Source organism: Hippoglossus stenolepis, chromosome 15 (genome assembly GCF_022539355.2).
Source record: "Hippoglossus stenolepis isolate QCI-W04-F060 chromosome 15, HSTE1.2, whole genome shotgun sequence".
Taxonomy (NCBI): Eukaryota; Metazoa; Chordata; class Actinopteri; order Pleuronectiformes; family Pleuronectidae; genus Hippoglossus; species Hippoglossus stenolepis.
This window is the reverse complement of record NC_061497.1, coordinates 23,282,727-23,303,360: the sequence shown is the minus strand read 5'-3', so window position 1 is coordinate 23,303,360 and position 20,634 is coordinate 23,282,727. Positions and strand designations below refer to the sequence as shown.

Here is a 20,634-nt window from a genome sequence, read left to right as displayed (position 1 = left end):
ACTTTACACATGAACACACACACAGACACACACAGACACACACTGCTCGCCACAGCGGTTTGTTTAACTGCGCTGTGGTATCAGCTAACAGCCTGGTTAATAGTATTCCTTGCAGTCAGACGTGTCGCTTGTGTTAACAACATTTCACTAATTGCATCCTCCCATGGAACTAATTAATTTACCGTTGTGCTGTGATCCTATAATATCTTGAGTCACTAAAAGTAATTTCTGAAGCAGCGAGAATTTCATAAACGGCTGCTTTTGCATTTTTAAGCTGTGGAGAGAATAATAGCTCATGGTGATGAGTGTGTGTGCGCGTGTGCGTGTGCGCGTGTGCGTGTGTGTGTGTGCGCGTGTGTGCGTGTGTGTGTGTGTGTGAAATTGAATGTAGATTTTCAGGATCCTTTCGGAATAATTCATATTTTTTTCCGAACCCAGCTGTCAGCAGCACATTTCAGGAAAGTGAAAAAAGAAAACTCAGGTTTTGGCCGACTGCCACGAGGAAGATTGAAGTGGATATAAAATTTCCTTCCACAAATGTGTGTGTCTGTTGTCATTTTCCAGCACCAGTTCCATCTGCGAATGGACCATGTAGTCGATTACGGATCAATATTATTTAGTCTCTCACGTTCTCCTCCTCATCCTCTTCCTCCTCATCCTCTTCCTCCTCATCCTCGTCCTCATCCTCCTCATCCTCATCCTCGTCCTCCTCAGTGTTTCCAAGTATCATTTCTGTTTCTGAGGAAAAATCTCATTACTCTAAAAAGACATGAAAGCATCATTTCCTTTATTTGCTCGACACTCAAGGTCGTCACCTGCTCCTTCTGAATAAACTCAACCTGGAGATTGTGGTATTTTGTACCTGGTGTATTTTCATCAACTGTTAAACCTGAAAAGACGGAAGCATTGATGTGCTTTTCTTTGTGCTCCTGCAGGAGGTGAACCAGAGGAGGAAGGTGGCTCAGGTGGGACTCGATGGCGTGCGGCGGACAGACTGGCACGACTACGAGGGGATCAGGAGAGACGCCGCCCGCGTCGGTAGGTCCAACGACTTTACTCAGAACATCTGCTCCGTCTTCGTCATTGTGATAAGAAGCTAAAATGACAACATCTGCTCACCGTGTACTTTGACTTTTGAGTGTGGTAAATGTAGAGAAGGTTCAGTTTTGCCTTTTGCCTTTACTTTTCTGGAGCTGTCATCCTCATACCCAGCCGATAATAATGACCTGCTGGTATAAAACGTGTGTTGATTTATTGTGAACTAACTCTGACTCCTGTTAGCGTCAGAGTGTGTAGTTTGAATACTGACACAGTGTTTCTGGTCTTGTTTCGTACGCGTCGGTACGTCCAACGTGTTCGGTTGATTTTACTGAGAACATCTGCTCAGTTATAGCATAAGACCACACACAGACACACACACAAACACACAAACACACACACACACACAGCAGCTCCACAGTTGAACTCTTGTCTCCTTTTCTCCGTCTCTTAATTCCCTCCGAGTGGATTTCTCTCCCTCAGTAGAATCTGTACAGTTCATTATTAAACACAGTTAATCTTCAACAATATGCATCGATCCAGCCTCCGGCCGACAGAGCGAAACGTAGCTTTGTCTCTTTATTACAAACCTAACAGATTTAACCGGCTTTTATATCGTATCAGCTGAATCTGTGAGAGGGTGTGAAGTTATTTGAGACAAAAAAAACAATGAATGATGAAGAAATGTCCCATAATTCACTTGTTTCCTCTCATGATGGGTCAGAAGTTTCTGATTTAGCCTTGTGAGTATGAAAAGTGATGTTAGGTGACGGTCACTTCCACAGTTTGGAAACTTTTCTGATGAATTATTGGTACATTAAATAAACTACGACTCCCAAGGTGCATTTGGGATAAACAGGCTTAGAATAATAGAAAATAAAATAATATAAACAAAATGAAAATATACATAAATGTGCCGGTATCAGTGGGAGAATATGAAAAGGATCAGATTCAGCTCTGGTCAAGCAAATAAAGGGGGTTGTCATGGCTACAATAATAAAGCCCCAGTGGTGAGACGGTTATGAATAAAAGAAACTATCATGGTCATGATCGGTTTGAAAAGAGAAGGAACCCGACCGTCCTGAAGGTTGTTGAGCTCTAACATGTAACTATGGGATGTATTAAGCTGATTGCACATACATCCTATAGGGTCATGGGGACCGCCTCCATTTCCCACACATGTCATACTACATGTTATACTACATGTCATACTACATGTCATACTACATGTCATACTACATGTTATACTACATGTCATATCATCCTCCCACTCAGACATATATTTGTGTGTTTTTAACATTCATGATGAATTTAGATATATAGATACAGGGCCTCATTATGTTTTTCAAATCAAATCAAATATAATTTGTCTTGGGCCAAAATGCTACAGCAGCTGTACATTGTACAACACACAACAAACAACAACAACAACAACAACAACAACAACACTATAGTAGGACATATCATGCAAGACCCAGATTAATAAAGCAGAATAAAAGTGAGTTGAATATTGCACCTGCCCTAAAAACACTTCAAATGATAAAACAGTAAAAGGATGTAAGAAGATAAACAAAATGAAAAACAGAACCTGGCGTTAAAACTTAAAAACCAAAGGTTATGGAGTTACATGACGGAATCAACACGTGTCCTTGCTGAGTGACAGACGTCGGGATGAACGAGATCCGGAGGATGTTAGTTTTATACTTTCAGGCTCTGTCACGTCTGCCTGATGCTAACGAGGGATTTGAGATGATATTCACTCACAGACAGAAGCTGGCAAACCGTTCTTACTGCCTTCAAAATAAAAATAAAAAAGTTTAGAGAGAGTGGCTGATGTCACCGAACTGATTTTCTTTGCAAAAACTTTAAAAAAAAGCACAAAACTCGCAGACGTGCTTCAACTTAAAAGATCTCACCGATAAAAAAATTCTAATTAAGAAAACCATCAAAAGTTGGAGTGGATATTTGTGAAAGCACCAGATTAAAGCGTCTCTTGTGTTTTTTCAGAGAAGTGACAGATCACTTGCAGGAGCTGTCAGTGAGTCGTGGTTCAGTCTGACAGCAAAATAACGTTGAAAATGAAAGATAACAAAAGTGATTCACCCGGAATTAAACTTGACTGAGAGGGAAATTTATCTGAAAGTGAATTTTTCAAAAATGATTCTCAGACTTTTGCCTGGAAGACGAAGTGATCGAGGGAGTTTATTAAAAACAGAAAAGAGCACATTGAGGAGTCGGAGAGTTTATCTCTGAAATGAGGCGTTAACCTGAGGAGTTATTTTCCACACTCGTTACCTTCAGGAGTAGCGACAGATCGTCTCTGCCTAATGGAACAAGGAGCGCTGGCGTTAATTTGACGCCCCGCTCTGACTCCAGATCAGCCTCCGTGCACGTGTGTGTGTGTGTGTGTGTGTGTGTGTGTGTGTGTGTGTGTGTGTGTGTGTGTGTGAGAGCATTGATGAGCGGCTAATGAAACATGCAGCTCGGAGTAATTTGATGCACTCCTGAAATGAGCTCAGATTTCATAAAGTCACTGTTTGGGAACCGGTTGTCAGGGAGTGATGAGGTTCGTGCTCCTCTTGTGAAGCCGTATATGAGACTTCAATCAATGAATCAACCAATTAATCATCAGGAAATTATATTTTGAATGGAAGGGATTGATTGTTTCTGACTCCTCCCTCCCAGCAGCTTCTTAAAAGGGATTATTTTCAGAGTTTCCTCGTTTTGTGATGAATTTTTCACTTAAAATCCACTTGTAATAAATCAGTGTCGTCTATAAACAGTAGAAACTCAACAGAGAGAGGAACAGAAGAGAAAGTGAATCTACTGGATATGTAAAGTATAAAATACGAATGAATTAGGGAATAAACGGAAAAGTAGGAAATACGACAACCAAGGTGTTGATGTACAAATCGATGTAGGAATTTATATTAATTCCCTTGTGTGTGTTGTGTGTGTGTGTGTGTGTGTGTGTGTGTGTGTGTGTGTGTGTGTGTGTGTGTGTGTGTGTGTGTGTGTGTGTGTGTGCGCTGCAGGTAACGGTGAACAGGGGAAACCGTTCCCTCTGTCAGAAACCGACCAGGTCGACCAGGCGTACAGAGAGAACGGCTTCAACATCTACGTCAGCGACCGGATCTCCCTCAACCGCTGCTGCCAGACATCCGCTCCTCAAAGTGAGTCCTGTGTGTGTGTGTGTGTGTGTGCGTGTGCGTGTGCGTGTGTGTGTGCGTGTGTGTGTGTGTGTGTGTGTGTGTGTGTGTGCTGTTAAAGTTTAGCTGTATAGAAATGTCTAAACAACATGGTTGGTTCAGAGGCCTCAGCTGCATCAGGTAATAAAACGTAATATGTCTAACATGACAGAATCCAGAACCTGTGCAGACATCGACCTGTGCGCTCCGTCTCTTTCCCAGAATGCCACAGTGAAAGGTCTTTAATCACAGCTTTTCTTTTTGCCTCACAACAACTTGACCCTCCCTCATCTTTCATAGTGGAAAACAGCTTTGAACGATTCTTCTCTCCCAGCTCCCTCAGGAGGACTGTTGTTTAATGAAAGCAGGACCTGCTCGTCCTCCTCGTCCTCCTCGTCCTCCTCGTCCTCCTCGTCCTCCTCGTCCTCCTCGTGCTTCTCTTCACACGTCTGTGTTCTCAGAATAAACACAGCATCTCTACACTGATACACGAGATGAGCTTCTTGTGCAGACCTGCAATTTACCTCTAAACACGACTCTTACAAATACATGAAGATATGAATCCTGGTTTTTGGACATTTGTGCTAAGAAGGTAGCTGGGGCTTGTGCACATGTCGAGCACTCAAACATGCTGCTTTAAAACAGTACGTGTTACTGTTAATGCAGCTGCTGATAAAGAAGGAAAAGGAAATAGCTGTTTTATCAGATCAGTATCATAGATTTGCAAACATGCTGATGCCCGACCCGGCATTATTTGAAGTATCTCAGGCATGTCCAGGGCTGGGATCGGTATCAGAACATGTCTCGTTAGGCCCCGATGTAAAAAGTGAAGTTTTCATTACCAGAAGTCAAGTTAATCTTCTGCCAGGTCTCCAAACACTGATCTGAACAAAACACCGACTGTATTTGAATGTTTTGAGACCAAGTCCTTTTAATACCAAGGCCTGATATGGAGGATTTGAGCAGGTCAGAAGTTCCTGGAGAACTGGAGACGACCTCGCAGACAGAGGGACTGTACGTCCCCGTCAGACACTCGTCGCTCCCTCATGGTTACCCGGTCGCTGCCCCCTCACCTCGTCCCCCCCGCCGGCCGTCTGCCCCCCCGCCAGCGTCTGGCTCCTGGTGATTGGCGTGTTGTCCGTGCCTCGGAGGCAGCCGGTTCCCAGACCAGCAACTGACACATTCGATTTCTGCACGCTGGTGAAATTTAATTGAAGCGCACACACACTCACCTCCGTCCCCGGAGGGACTCGGACGGGGGTTTGTTAAGATTCACCGGTCGGCCGCCTGTCAATCACCGGGCCGGCCTGTCGGCCTGCGTTCATATTTGAATGAATAACACGCAGGCTGATGTTCAACACGGACATTGATCGACTGACACAGTTCACTACACACTTTCTCTCTCTCTCCATCAGCGAGGGAACAGAACTCTCTTCCCCTGATTAGCTCCTCTGCAGGGGCCCCCCCGCTCGCTGCGATGAGAGCGAGCGACACGATCGCTGTAGCTCGTCCCCCGAGCGCGTGTGAGCGGCTGATAACAGCTGCATGTGCTGCACATAATAAAATTAGAGCTGTTTCAGATGCAGGGGGAACGTGTCAGAGCTGCACTGAGCTGCAATCAGCCGCCTGTCTGAAGGACTTTACATCGCTAAAGGTCAAACTGTGGTGGTCTTACACTCAGTTCAGGGGTTTTATCAGATTCCTGTTTATTTCCCAGACAAATTCAACACTTTAAATGCATAAAGAACCCGAAAAATAGTTTTTTTTCCAGTTTTAATGTCACTGTCTTGTTTTTGTCATTATTATATATGGTCATAAATGATCAAAGTTTATTCTTGTGTCGTATAAAAAAGCACTTCCAGCTTTGGACCTTGTCTTGAGTTCTACTCCAATCTGTGTCCAGTTCATTGCTTGAACCTGCAGACGTAAGAGAAGAGGAGGTGGTGACGAAGACGTCCTCGACAACGGGGAGCAGGCGTCATGTCATGTTGATGTCGAGCTACTAGCTTCGGTCAAATGATCAAATCTGACACATTCAACATGATTTTACTGGAAACTTCTTGTTGTTTCCTCAGGATCATCTGTTTTTTTTTTAATTGACCAACGTGGCAGGAAACAGTCCACACTAAACCCATGTGTGTATCAAAAGGAGTCCCGTAGAAATTGCTTTTCCATATTCTCTCTCCGAGACGTGAACAAATGCAATTTCCACTGAAACGACAAATGATAGAAAATGGATTGAAAAGTGGTTTGGAAGAAGATTGCACCTGGATCTGAGCGTCTGTCCGCCGCCCGGCTCAAACACATCCATTAGTGCAGTGAATCCATCTGTCACCTCGGCGACCGGAGATCCGCTGAGGAGGCGAGTGTGTGAGCAGGAGAACAGCTGCTGGATCAGGGGACGTGGATGAGATGTTCTCTCTCATCCCAAAAGCAATGACAGGATTGTAAAATGACAACATCCAACTACTACATCCGTGTATTCATTGTGTGTGTGTGTGTGTGTGTGTGTGTGTGTGTGTGTGTGTGTGTGTGTGTGTGTGTGTGTGTGTGTGTGTGTGTGTGTGTGTGTGTGTGTGTGTAGCTGCAAACAGAAGCTGTATGCGGAGAAGCTGCCCAACACCAGCATCATCATCCCGTTCCATAACGAGGGCTGGTCGTCGCTGCTGAGGACCGTTCACAGCATCCTGAACCGCTCGCCTCCACAGCTCATCGCCGAGGTCATCCTGGTCGACGACTTCAGCGACAAAGGTACAGACACACACACACACACACACACACACACACACACACACACACACACACACACACACACACACTGATGAGAAAAGCAGTGTTTGGTGTGTGTGACTGATTTTTGTGAATGTATTTGTCCGTTTAGCTCGAAACCCAATTTCTTTAATTGGGTAATTTTACTCGTGTTTCCAAACGTCTCCACTTCTTCCACTCGTCTGAAAATGAAGCTTTAATGTTTGCTAATATCCTGACGTCACATGGCGCCAGGGGCTGCACAGTGTTGGTCGTGTAACGGAGCCGCGGTATCGAGGTCCTGCTCGACCAATCACGAGTCAGTCTCAGCTGTCAATCATGAAGTTCTCATATCTTCAAATAACTCATTAAAACCAAAGTTATCAAAATAATGATCTTCACCGAAGACTTTTCCTTAAAATATGCAGGAAATGAAGCAGAATGTACATTTGTGTTTGCAGAGAGGGGCTTGATTCTATATTCAACCAATATCTAACTTTTATATTGTGCAGTTTAAATTGGTTTTCAGTTCTCCCAGTTTGGACAGAGACAGAAAACTAAACCCTGCAAAGTGAACAACAATCAGCAGCAAGCAGCAGCTTCAGCGTCTCGGTGGTTCAGCAGCGTGTGTCTCTTTGTAACTGGGGGCGTCAGTAATTGGTCGTTTGAAGATGTCCGCCCTCTTTCCACGAGAATGATGACAGTGTAATAACATCTGAAAACAAAGTGTCTCTGCTGCAGCGTTTGTGTGGATTTGTTTGTGTGTCTCTGCCGTCGCTCCTCAGCCACCAACATGTCTCTGGCATTGTTGTGTGGTTGTGTACGTGTGTGCGTTGTTTCCGCTCTCTTCCGTCAGCAGCTACGTTAAGAAGACAGTGTTTAGTTCCTTGTTAATTAGTGCTCTTTGTCACAGTCCCTCGTTGACGGGTGTGTTTACCTCTCGTCTCCACGGTAATGAGACTTTTCTCTGCCTGAGACTTCACACCGATCAAAGCTCGGAGGCAGAACCCAGAAGCTCTGACCTGAGAGTCTGAAGCCTCATGTTTGTTCCATAGTTTCATTTGATCTGTTAGTTTTGGTTTCACGTTGTAATTTAGGGACTAAAGAATTTGGTGAAGAGGTGAAGACTGCAGCTGCTTCCTCTTCCTCTTCCTCTTCTTCTTCATCTTTCGTTTAATGCTGTCTCTACTTCCTGTGATTGGTCCAAAGGTCTGGTCTTTCCAGGGATGATGCAAACAGATATAAATCCCATTTCTCGACTCGGCGTTGACTTTTCATTATTTCAGGATCTACTACAATCTCTACCTGAACTTAGAAGCCGTGCACACATTACAGTGTACATAACCAGTGACATCATCATCATCTTATCATATTTAAATGTGCAGAAATATAGATTCATTTGAAGGGGTAAAAAAATGACTATTGTTGGGCACACACGTGGAGGCAGAGGTTATTCATGTCAAACCATAATAATTATAATTTCACATAAAGATTCAGACGAAGAGGATTTTAAACCTTCTTCTCCTGCGGCATCACACCCCCCCACCAGATCCCTGTGGACAGGAAGCACAGAACTAGTCCCTGAACCTGGAACCTGTTTGGTCCTGGTCCCTCTGTGGTCAGGACGGATGGAGGAGCAGGAGCTGCAGGGAGGAGGTCTGACCTCTGCAGGCCGTGCGCTCTCACGTTCCCTCTCACCATCACCGGCCTTTGATAAGAAATGAGTCGGGCTGTAATTAAGGCTTAAGAGACACAAGGACAAAGTGAACTTCAATCGGTTCTGCTCTGTGGTTCGAGGAGCTGCTGGAACAATGCTGGAGAAAATAATCCCTCCACAGAATGTACCACAAATCAATGCTGGGCTTTGAACCCCTGCATAATGGATCAGTGGGGGAGTGTGTGATACAGGAGAGAGAAAAGTGATTAATCATAAAGTGTGTTCAACACTGAGGTTCCTCATTTGTGGTTCACACACTAATTCACCAAGACGCTGTTTAATTGTCTGTGATGGTGAGAGGCTAACGATTCACATGTGAACTTCCAGAAGAACTTCTGACTCCTTTTCCTCTTTTACAGATTGTAGTTTTACTAGAATAATAAAGAATATATGATAATAACCACATTTTTAATGATAACAATAATATTATGATGGAAATTCAAATAAAGCAAGAACAGACAAGAAAAAAACTTGAACAATAAAACAGTAATGTCAGAAAAATCCACCAAAACCAGAATATCTCGTATATTTTACCTCATGTGGGGAAAGTGGAGTGAATACAGTTTAAATACTTTACATCCAGTTCGCAGTTTTTTGAAGAATGTAATTAAAATGCATCGATCAAAACTAGGTGGCAGCCAAGCTCACACACACACACACACACACACACACACACACACACACACACACACACACACACAGGTGGTGGGAAACCCTCCCAGTCACTTCTGCTGACGCTGACTTACCTGCTCTCCGTTAAACAGCAGCCGTGGAGCCTGAAGTCTTTTTACTGTTATATTTATAACACTTCATTATTCACCAGAACCCGGAACAGTTTTCCCGAAGCACAATGAATCACGACGAGACAGTTTCTCCTCCCAGAGAAGTGAAGTCCGCCTGTGAGGGGCGTCAGATTACACATGTTGTAATTAAAAGAATGACCTGCAGGTTTATTAATGCGGCCGTTAAAGGATCGCTCCAGTGTGGGAGGAAATCAGCCTCATTTCACACGTCAGCCTCTCTCTCTTATCAACCCGCTGAGTTAATACACATCCACGTGTGTCGTCAGGATTTAAAATATCTAAACTTCAGACGTGTCGCAATGTGGAAGAAATGTAATAGTTAGAATAGAACAGCTGTAAGTGTGACATACAATATACGTAGTTAATAGTTAATAGTTGGAGATGTAAGAACAGTTCATATCTTGTTTAATTACAGAGGAGAGAGAGAGAGAGAGAGAGAGAGAGAGAGAGAGAGAGAGAGAGAGAGAGAGAGAGAGAGACACGCCCACCGTTTGGCCTCTCTCTCTCTCAGTTTATCTCTCGCCCTCGCTCCTCCTCCTCGTCCGACCAGCGGGCAGCTCTGATTTACAGCCAGCGACCGAGCGTGACACAGAGTGAGCAAGTGTTTCTGTCAGAGCCGACGGTGGCACCTCCATATCTCTCGTTTCTTCACCGCTCAGCAGGAGAAACGACACAATATCTTATATTAAACACCTATATGTAAAGTACAATATTCTCAGATTTAATATCATGACATAAAGAAAACCACTAATATGGTTTTATGTATAAATCTCACTGTGCTCGTCTTTGTGGGGAAATGGTGAATGGATTAACTACTCTGCAAAGTCACAAGTGACATCATGACTTTATCAATAGAGGTTCAACAGCACAGGTGCTGCATTAAGTTGATATCATTTTGACCCGATTCTACCTCTGTGTAACTCGGCTGCAGTGATTCTAACACGAGTGTGATTCCCCCCCCGCTCCCTCTCTGCAGGGTAAACGGTCGCATGTGTGTCTGGCAGCTTTAGCATTTGTAGCTGAGCGTGAGCGATGAATTCTGCCGGTGGAGCCCGAGTCATTTCACGGATTTATGGCCAGACGGCGCCGAGAAAGTAGCTGTGACTTGTCACTTGCAGAAACTGAAAAGAGCAGAAAAAGCTGCCTCCTCGCTCTCCTCGCCGTCAGGGAGGAGGAAAGTGTGTTATTAGGAGGAGAGGAGAGGGAACCATGAACATAAGAGTGTCTGCGTTGCTGAATGTAACCTGCTGGAGTCTTACATGTTCCAACAAATCAGGATTACTTGGGATTCCAATAAGAAAAGGTCTCATATGGTCAAACCTCACCTCTGCTGCTAGTCCGCACTGACTTGGAAAAGGTCAACCTGTGATATAAAGGAATCCTAGTTTCAAATATCTCACACTGTAGCTCCTTCAAATATAAACATGATTCATTTAAGCATTTAGAGTTTTTTCCTCTTAGTTTAGTGAAAACTAATGGGGGAGTTTCTGGCCATGTTCCCGACACATTGGCAGTGAACCTATATTTACTTTTTCAACGAGTCAGAAGATGCTGAGAGAAGCTCATCTTCTCCTTCTTTATTACTGCTACGGTGATATACAGAGCTGCGATCAGAGAGCAGCTCTGTGCCAAGCGCTCGGCGCCGGCCGTTAGATTCCGGTGCAGCCTGTAAAACGGAGTCCTGTTGTTTTGTTCTGCTCTCGAACACAACACATTCATTTTCATTTAGAATGAAACTCGTGTCACGTAATCACAGCCGGCAGCAGAGCTTGTATTTATTCCGTGGGCCTGCGGCGGTGCCACACTGCACCATCAGCTCCTCTGTGATGGAAACCTGCCACTGGCAGATTGATCATTCAATTACCCAACCCTCCAACCCCCCCCCCACACTCCCCCTCTGCTCCCCCATGGGATCAGTTGAGCAAATGGCTGCAATGCTTCATTTCTTGTGAGGAGTGGCCTGCTCCTATGCAGAGTGTCTGTTGATGCAGTTCCAGTTGGTGGTCAGACGGCCGGCGTCAGCACAGCCTCCGACCTGCAGCCCCCAGAGACCTGACGGCTGCTAACTGTGAAGAAATACATCTCCAGATTCGGTGGAAAACATTTTCTCTCTTTGTGTTCGTAAAGAAAATAGCTGTAACCTTTGGAAGTGTGGGAGCACGGAGCTGCCGACAACAGCTGCCTGTGAAATGAAAGCACGGACATTTCTGCACCGAGGCTACATCCACGCTTTAACATTGTTAACACTTAACTGTTGCTACCTTCACTTCTGACGTCTGGAGGTTTTGAAAACCTGAAAGAGAGAAGTTTGGAAATGTTGTTGCATCATTTAATTTTGAAAACTCCGGATCTGCGTTACAGTCTGAACGGGCAAAAATGTGTCTGGAAATGATGTTGTTTATTTCTTTGTAGCCTCGGATGAATTTTTCCTTGAGTTTTGAGGAAGTTTCAAAAAGTGTCTTTCTTTTCACCGATGCTGTTCTGTTACTAAGCAACCAGCTGCAGATTAGACTTCCTGTTTACACCGGCACACACGTGACCGGGGCGCATGGTCACGTGATGTGTTTTCAGGTGTGTTAGTGTGGACAGGGATTATCACTGATACCGAGCTGGAATGCGTCTGGAAGAAGTTGGTGTTGCCCGAGTTTCGCCCAAACGATCAGACTTGTAAAAGGTGATGTTCATGGAAAGGCCCTTTCGTGCACTGGAGGGAATCTGCAAATCGAGGGTTCGTCCTCTGGGGAGCATAAACGTGCTCAGTTAATTACACGGCACTCCGTCTAATAGATTCAGAAATGTTGGCTTGACGTCGGCCCGGGCACTTAATGAACTGATTACATTTCTGGACGGTTTTATTAATTATTGAGTTGCTTTGGCCGCCTGAGAAAGCTGCTGTCAGCAGAGCGCCGCTACTTTGAACGCTCTTATCAACGCCGGCAGCTTTGCCATCTGCGTGATGGAGAGGTGAGGTGAGGAGAGGAGAGGGAGCGGCGGCGATGAGGAGATAGGAGGCGAGAGAGAGAGAGAGAGAGAGAGAGAGAGAGAGAGAGAGAGAGAGGAAGCAATGCAGAACGACTGATCAAAGTTCAGCATGTTTATTCATTCATGCCAGCGTCTGTGTGTCTGTGTGTGTCTGTGTGTGTGTGTGTGTGTGTGTGTGTGTGTGTGTGTGTGTGTGTGTGTGTGTGGGGGGATAATGGGGTAATGGCGCTCAGTGAAGTGTGACAGAGACGAGGGAGAGAGTGATATGAAGAGGGAGGTTGAGAGGGAGACAGGCGACAGAGGACAAAAGGAGCTAATTGAGTGTTGCCATTTAGAGACGTGGAGTCATCAGTGGGAACTGATCGATTCCCACGTGTCCCTGAGAGGAGACGATCAGATGAGTCACGTCCACTGGGCCGCTGCTCTGGTCCGGGGATGTAGATTTGGCCTCAGCGTTGAGTCATAACCTTGAAAAATGGGTTCACGAGACTCGAGAAGCAGCAAATTCCCTTCAGACCGACATTCCTCAGCTGTTTGGTCCTTTTAATCACTTTATTCTCCTGAACCAAAAAAAAGCTCTTCAGTAAAACATCTTTTAAATTTTCAGTGAATTTGAAGCAGAAAACATATTCAAAGATAAATGTTCATGAACGGATATTTAATAAAAGAGCTACAGATAATTCAAACTGCTGTATTTCCTCCTGTGCTTCTGTGGGGTTTTGTGAGTCAGGATTTTATTCATCACTTTACATCAGTTCTGGTGCAGTGGGTCGGATGAATGGAGCAAAAATACATCAGGAAAAATGTGTTAAGATGAAGATTGAAGAACAGATGCTGGTGTTCTCGAAGAAAAGCATTATGCATAAATGATCATTAATTTAAAAGTTAAACCTACAGTGTCTAAACTCGAAGAACTTTCTACAAGTTGAATGGAAAAACAGGAATTTGTTGATTTGCAGAATTTGATTTTTAAAATCCCCATGTGGAACTGATGTAGTGCAAGACCTGAAAGTATAGAGCTAAAATAGAGTAGAACTTCAGGGACAGTAACTTCAGGGTTTCCAGTCTGATACATTTTTATTCTCTAATACATAATACATATGTTTTTAAAGGTGCAGATTTGAGCAGCGGTCTCCACAGTCTTTAAAATCCTGAGTTACGTCGACCCCTCACCTTCACGACCCAACTCCCGTCATAATTACTACGACCACTAGAGGTCGCCGACAAATATAAACCTAACTGTGGCTTGTAATAACCTTCTTGCCCCGCGGGGTCGTTTCTTTTAAGGGAGGGCGATCTCAGTTGTACTCGCTTCATCGACTCATAACCTCCAGCACACACCGAGGGGGGGTCTACAGCCGAGTGTAAGAGGAGGAGATGTAAAGAGTTAAGAGCCGAACTCTCACAAGCGGCGCGTCACAGTAAAGATGGAGGAAAGATCCGCCAGTGAGACGGATGCAAAGTTTCTGGGCTGTTAATAAGCAGGTTTGCTGAATCATGGCATCATCGCTTTTTCCTGCGTCTCCTTAAATTCCTTCTACCTCCTGTCCCACAACACGCTCAGTCAATTCCTCCATAAACAGGTTTATTTTATTTAAATGACGGTGGCAGAAGAAATCAGGCCGGCACATGGAAAAAGGAAACTGACAGAGTGTAATAGAGTTCACGAGGGCACTGGGATGTGTTTGCAGAGGGAAAGTGAGTCGCCATGTTGGATCCACTCTGTCTCACAGCTAATTGAATTTTAAGAAATGACCCAGGGCCGATTCGCTGCTGGTATTTGGGGAGAAGAGTTTATTGTGTATTTGTGTTCATGTAATACAGGAACCACACTTTCAGCAGGAGCTCTTTTCTAATTGACATCGATTGAAGCATTGAATGATGCAGATTTCACTTTTTTTAAATCAAGTTTTTCTCCATGAATTTCAAATGTATTTATGTACAAAAAAGCTGATGATGGATTGGAATATGAATTTTGTGTCGAATCATAGTTAAAATAATGAAGGCAGGTTTGACTCCAGTGTCTAAAAGTCAGAATGACATCAAGGACTCAATCTTTGGAAAAACATAATTTGACCCCGATGGTCCAATTACAACAAACTTTAATTTGCTTTTGGAGCTTTCGACCTTTTGAATGTGAAAATGTATTTTTGAGTTTGAATTATAGCTCCACTGAGGAGGCTGTGGTTTTATTGACTTTTTCTCTCTGTCTGATATAGTTATTGCAGAATCATGATAAAACTACTGAACTGATTTCCATGATATTTCATCGGGGGATACGACAGAAGAATCCAATATTGGACTGGATCCATTTTTAGTTTTGTAAAAACTCATCATTTTTCGATTGATTTATTTCACACATTTTGGCTTTAACACATTTAATATATAAATATTAAGACTCTGCTCCAAAGAAAATCTGTTGCTTGTTTTTTTATAACCACAAAGATGAACCATCCAGGATTATAACCAAATACTTCTACTGTCATATTCACATGTAGAATCTGTTTATAGAGATCAACCTGAAAAACATTATCCTTTTTCACTCTGGTTCCATTTGGAAGTTATTAAGGGTTTGTAATTTAGTACGAGAATTAATTCTACAGACACACACCTGGATTCCTTTCAGAGACGTCTTCATTGAGCTCAATCGTTAATATTAATCGTGTGTTAATGCAAGGGGGTTGCAGTTTGCCTGATTGAGACGTAGTGAAAGAGCTGAAGTGAGAAACAGCTTCTTTCACACACTCAGGTGCAGGTTCAACTCGCCGAAGTGAGACGAGCGTAACACACGTACATTTTCATCAATGACATATTAAATGTGCACAGACACTTTGACAGGAGCCTGAGGCCGACCGCCGAGCCTTTCATCTGCTAACCGCTAATTCGTGTTTGAGTGCGGCCCCCTGTGAGCACATGAAAGAGGCGCCGGCCGCCCTCAGTCCACCGGAGAGCCCGAGAGCGACAGGCGGCGAGCAGGCCGACGGGCAGAGAGGGATGCTCGGTGCAGCCGGGACCAGGTGGAGTCTTCGGTGGATAAGTGGCCTGGATTTCTATCACCAGCCCGGTGTCTGACTAATTCATTCCTCGGCTCCACGCTGCGAAACGACCCCGACATCCACGACACCGCAGCACCCCCGATCTCCTCGGCTTCACATTCTAATAAAGACTAATGTGTTTGCCGACATCAGCCCGCGCTCATTAGCATGATTAATTGCCTCCTTGCTTTCTGGTAAACAGTGTGAGCTGTATTCCAATTTATTCAGCGTAAAATGAACCAATCATAATGAAACACTCTGATCTTCCTCTCCCTTACCTCCCCCCCACACAGGTTCTCTCCACGCACGGGGGCAAATGCTCGTTGATTCATTTCGCCTCACTGCCCGTCATTAGCAGGATGATGTGAGATTTGCTTTGTGTAGAATGAGCCTCGTAACGCTCAGACTTTAATGGGTTGATTTATCACGGAGGCCGACAGGAAGGACAGCTCGCCGTTCCCTCACAGTTTGATGCTGACCTCGCAGAGCCCCCCCGCCCTTGTTGCAATGTCACGCTTTACAGCGTGTAGGTCGGCCACCACCAAACACAATAAACACCACAGCAGAACGTAGATATGGCTGACCTTCAAGATTCAAGAGACAAAACCTCTGCGCTCGCTATGAAGGCAGCGGCGGAGCGATTAGTATTTGATGAAGTGAGACGGCCAGAGATAAAATAAAAGAGACGGACGGCTGTAAACTGCATCACAAACACGCAGCTTGAGGGATTAGGTTGAGGAGAGTTTTGCTACTTGCAGAACTGATCGCTGTATTAACGGCCTTGTCTCAGAGTTCAGCTGCTCGTGGACACAGATTTCAAACTGAGGCTGAGAGAGAGACTTGTTGCACATCTCCTGTTTTGGTCATTAACTGTCTTCACGTACGTTAAAGTGATGTAATCAGTGCACACATGCTTCCTTTCCTTTCCTGCCCCGTGTCCCATCCTTCCATCCTGCAGACAAACAAACAAACCAACAATCAAACAGACAGAGGCCTCATCTGTTCAGGGCGACGTTGAACCGACCTGCTTCTGTAGCAAATGGTCTCTGAACTCCGCACACACATATCAGTGATGGATGGAGTTTCACAGGCACAGGGCCCATGGTGGTCTGACAGAGTGAAATCCATCCGCCTGACGATAGGTCCAACAAAGCTTCGGGTTCAAATGTGCTGTCGAGCTTTTGTTTACTCGTCCTGCAGCAGGATGAGATCGTTGTTATCACAATTACACTGCGAGGCCAAGGTTTTGTTCCAAGGACCAACAAACTAATAAAGTTCATGTACATCATAAGAACATCTGTAATCAGCTGGTGTGAGACTCATGTTTTGAGGACATTTGTCTGCGTAATTCATTGAAATCAGAAGGAAAGTTATTTGTTACAAAGTTTTCTGATTCAGAGGCTGAGAGAACTTCGCAGCTTTTTATAAAAATGCCCTTCACTTCTCCTGCTGCAAACATCCGAAGCAATTTTCAAAACTGCTGAGCATGTGTCAGGTTGCAGGCAGCTGGAGTCGGTCCCAGCTCCCAGCATGCAACTGGACAAGAAGCAAGAAACACTGGGTAGTCTGCAGTTCACCAGTCGATCCCAGAGCACTGCAGCGTAAACTCTACACTGTGAATGCAACTGGACAGAGTCAAGAAAATATATCTTTAACTGTTCGTCCGTCGATGCTGCAACGAATTGCATTCGCTGGAAAAGCTTCATGTTTGTACAAAGGTGAAACAAGCTACTTTTACAGATTTAGTTTCTAAATATTCACAACACATCCTAAACTCAACAAACCCACAAACTGAATTCTGAGTGTAGGAGGCAGAGAAACCAGTGTGGCTATTTGTACTAAGAAAAAAGCAACATAGACAGTTTCTTGTTATGTGGTCAACAGTCCCAGAATCAGAATCAGAATCAGAATCAGAATCAGGATTATTTCTCATGTGTGTGTTCACATACTAGGAATGTGACTCCGGTGTTAATTGTGTACAAATGAACATACAGTAAATACTACAAAAAATACATATACTATACAAAATAAACACAACTTCTATGTGCAAATACAAGAGGAAGAAGATATTCTGTGAATAAACACATGTGTCACGATGAGAGAAAACCAAAACAGCAGCTGGAGGAAAAATGAAACCATTTCCCCAAATAATTTGGCAGCAGCCATGATGTCATCGTCTGCCTCCATCTTCCCTTGTTCCTCTGAGCAGAGCACCTGAAGGCTCCGCTGGAGGAGTACATGTCCCGGGTGCCCAAGGTTCAAATCCTGCGGACGAAGAAGAGGGAGGGGCTGATCAGGACTCGCCTGTTGGGGGCCGCGGCTGCTCGAGGAGAAGTCATCACCTTCCTGGACTCTCACTGCGAAGCTAATGTCAACTGGCTGCCGCCGCTGCTGGGTGAGACACGCACACGCACACACACACACACACACACACACACACACACACACACACAAACAGACACACACACCCCCCTGCTGGGAGTCTGAGTGCTTCTTTTATAGCTGGACCTGCTCACCACCAGTCCCACGTTCCCATTTACCATTTTTCCATTAAGGCCTCGTGTCGAGCTGTTTCTCAGCGCGACTCCATCCTGCACGGACGCATTACTCAACAAACCTTATGACCCATATTACCTTAATGTCAAGCTGTTTACACAGAACACGTCTGTATATGAACACGTGTCACTGTGCCCTCCTGCTGCTGCTGCTGCACCATATTATTCATAATGGAGACGATATGGAGTGATGGAATGATGAGTGAAGTTACGACTTGTTTTTTACCATCGTGTTTGATGTGCGGCACTCGTGTTTATAATAAACTATAATTTCCAATTTAAAAGTGAAGAGGAGAAAACACTCACGCACTTAAATGACCTCCAGTAGATATTCTGAATTCTATCTGTCAAAGAAACGTAAATCTGGATGTTACCTTGTAAACAAATGTACTAACTTGCTTTAAGAAACAAATTGACATTAAAGCAACATTACGTAACTTTTACTGAGCAACAGTTCCGCCCTGCACTTTGTCCTGCGCCCACAAAGTGATTTATTCTCTTGTTCTTAAAGTCTATCGCTGTGTTGAGTGGGGCTCTGACTGCGTCGTCCCACTGAACTGAAACACAACTAAATGGTGGATATTACCCATAATCCTCTGCTTCCTGAACCAGAAGAGCTGCTGCTGGAACAAATCCACCGAACTCTGCTTAGAATTCTTCATATTTTTAAAAGTGTCCTGATGAATATCGGGAATAAACTCAGTTTTTTAAAGGTTCAGTGTGTAGGATTTAGTGACATCTAGTGGTGAAGTGTCATGTTGCAGCTGAACACCCCTCAGTTCACCATCACCTTCCAAACATGAGAGAGAACCTGTGGTAGCTTCAGTTGTCATAAAAGCCTCCGTAGAGAGGACCAGCTCCCGATGTAAATATAAAGTATTTAAATATAAAGTATTTAAACACAAAGGGCCCATTCGGGGGTTAAGAAAACAACAATCTGTACAATTTAGATGAAACACAGTAGTAAAAACATCTCTAGGATGATTTTACATTCAGTTTCTACCGTTAGATCCTTTCCACCTGAACCCGACTCACTGGACCTGTGACAGTTTTGCTTGATGTTGCTGTCTCAGTCCGTCGTCCTGTTGTCTGGGCTTCACTGGGCTTCACTGGGCCGTCGAGTCAAACAGCAGAGAAACGGTTCCTATAGATGCTGAGAGAGGAAAAGACCTGAGCACTTTCCGATGCCGAGCAGCGGAGATGACAGCTGGAGTCGCGACTTTCCTCGTGAAAACCCCTTTTTTTCGCTGAGTGACCCACGTCAACCTTTTCTGTGCAGTGCTCGATGTGTTTCTGACACGCACTGAGGGCTCAGTGGGAAAAGGGCAACGCACACAAACACACACACACACAAACTCACACATTCTGTCGTCCTTTACTGCTGCAAATGGTGGATATGTTGATACAATATTTTGCCGTGATTCTACTTTTTCTGTACCGGATGAAACACCAACCATGTTTTCCTTCCTCTCCGTCTCTCAGACCGAATCGCCCAGAACAGGAAGACCATCGTGTGCCCGATGATCGACGTGATCGACCACGACAACTTCGGCTACGACACGCAGGCGGGCGACGCCATGCGAGGAGCGTTCGACTGGGAGATGTACTACAAACGGATCCCCATCCCCCCGGAGCTGCAGAGGGACGAGCCCAGTGAACCCTTCGAGTGAGTAGAGACACGGAAGCAGCACTTTGTACAGTCGACAGTTTCCATGAATCACCGCTGAGCTTTTCTGAGGCTTCACACAAACTGACTGAACGACTCATCATCACTTATCAACTTCTCTGGTTTGGGATGGAAGCGAACGACACTTGTCAAAGTGACGTTGGGTTTAATGATGTGTCTGTAGTTTCATAGTTCTCCAGCAGGGTTTGATTTAGCATCATCTCCCCCTCAGCCCAGTTGATTCTGTCTGGAAAGGCAACACACGTCAGGTCAGGATGACATTGGACTGAGGTGATGCTACTTCCTGATCTGATGCTACTTCGTGAGGCTAATTCATCGCACAGGCGGCATCACGTAGTGTCGCTGAATGAACACGTAGGCAAACTTGTGTCGTAAGTTGAAGACAGAGGGTTTTGTTGGCTGTTATGTTGAAGAGCAGGAACTTTGTCACTTGGACGAGCTGGACGACTTCTGTCTGAGCTTGACGGCATCAGGACGGACACGAGTTGTATGAATCCATGTTAAACCGTAGCCTCTGATCCCAGGTCGCCTGGTGTGTTGATCTGTGCTTCGTCAGTCAGAGCGTTTGATGATGACGAGTCGGCTGTTACTTCCAGCTGAGGTGAGAAAGACACATCTGTGTTAAAAATCCAGTTAAAATGTGATTTCCTCCCTGCTCAACAGACAGCAATATAATTTCTGAAGGTAATTAAGGCTGCACACAGAGTTGTGTTACTGCAACACAAACACAAACCGAAATTCATACAGCTCCATCTTTGCCTCGCTGCGTCTCGGCGGTAATGACGTTTATGTCTCCGCAATCAATCAGGTGTTTTTAGAGTAAAGGTTTTTTACTCAAAGCAAAGTCAAACACTTCACGGTAAAAGCCTCTCAGCGTGTGG

General features: G+C 44.7%; 1 protein-coding gene across 1 annotated transcript in view; it reads left to right on the top strand.

The window, feature by feature from the left end:
• LOC118121717 (polypeptide N-acetylgalactosaminyltransferase 10) overlaps nucleotides 1–20,634 on the top strand; it is a 49,722-nt gene that overhangs the window by 17,199 nt on the left and 11,889 nt on the right. The window contains 6 exon segments of the mRNA XM_035177784.2: nucleotides 936–1,038; nucleotides 4,074–4,184; nucleotides 4,187–4,211; nucleotides 6,811–6,977; nucleotides 17,721–17,906; nucleotides 19,549–19,732. Of these exon segments, the coding sequence (XP_035033675.2) occupies nucleotides 936–1,038; nucleotides 4,074–4,184; nucleotides 4,187–4,211; nucleotides 6,811–6,977; nucleotides 17,721–17,906; nucleotides 19,549–19,732 (776 nt within the window).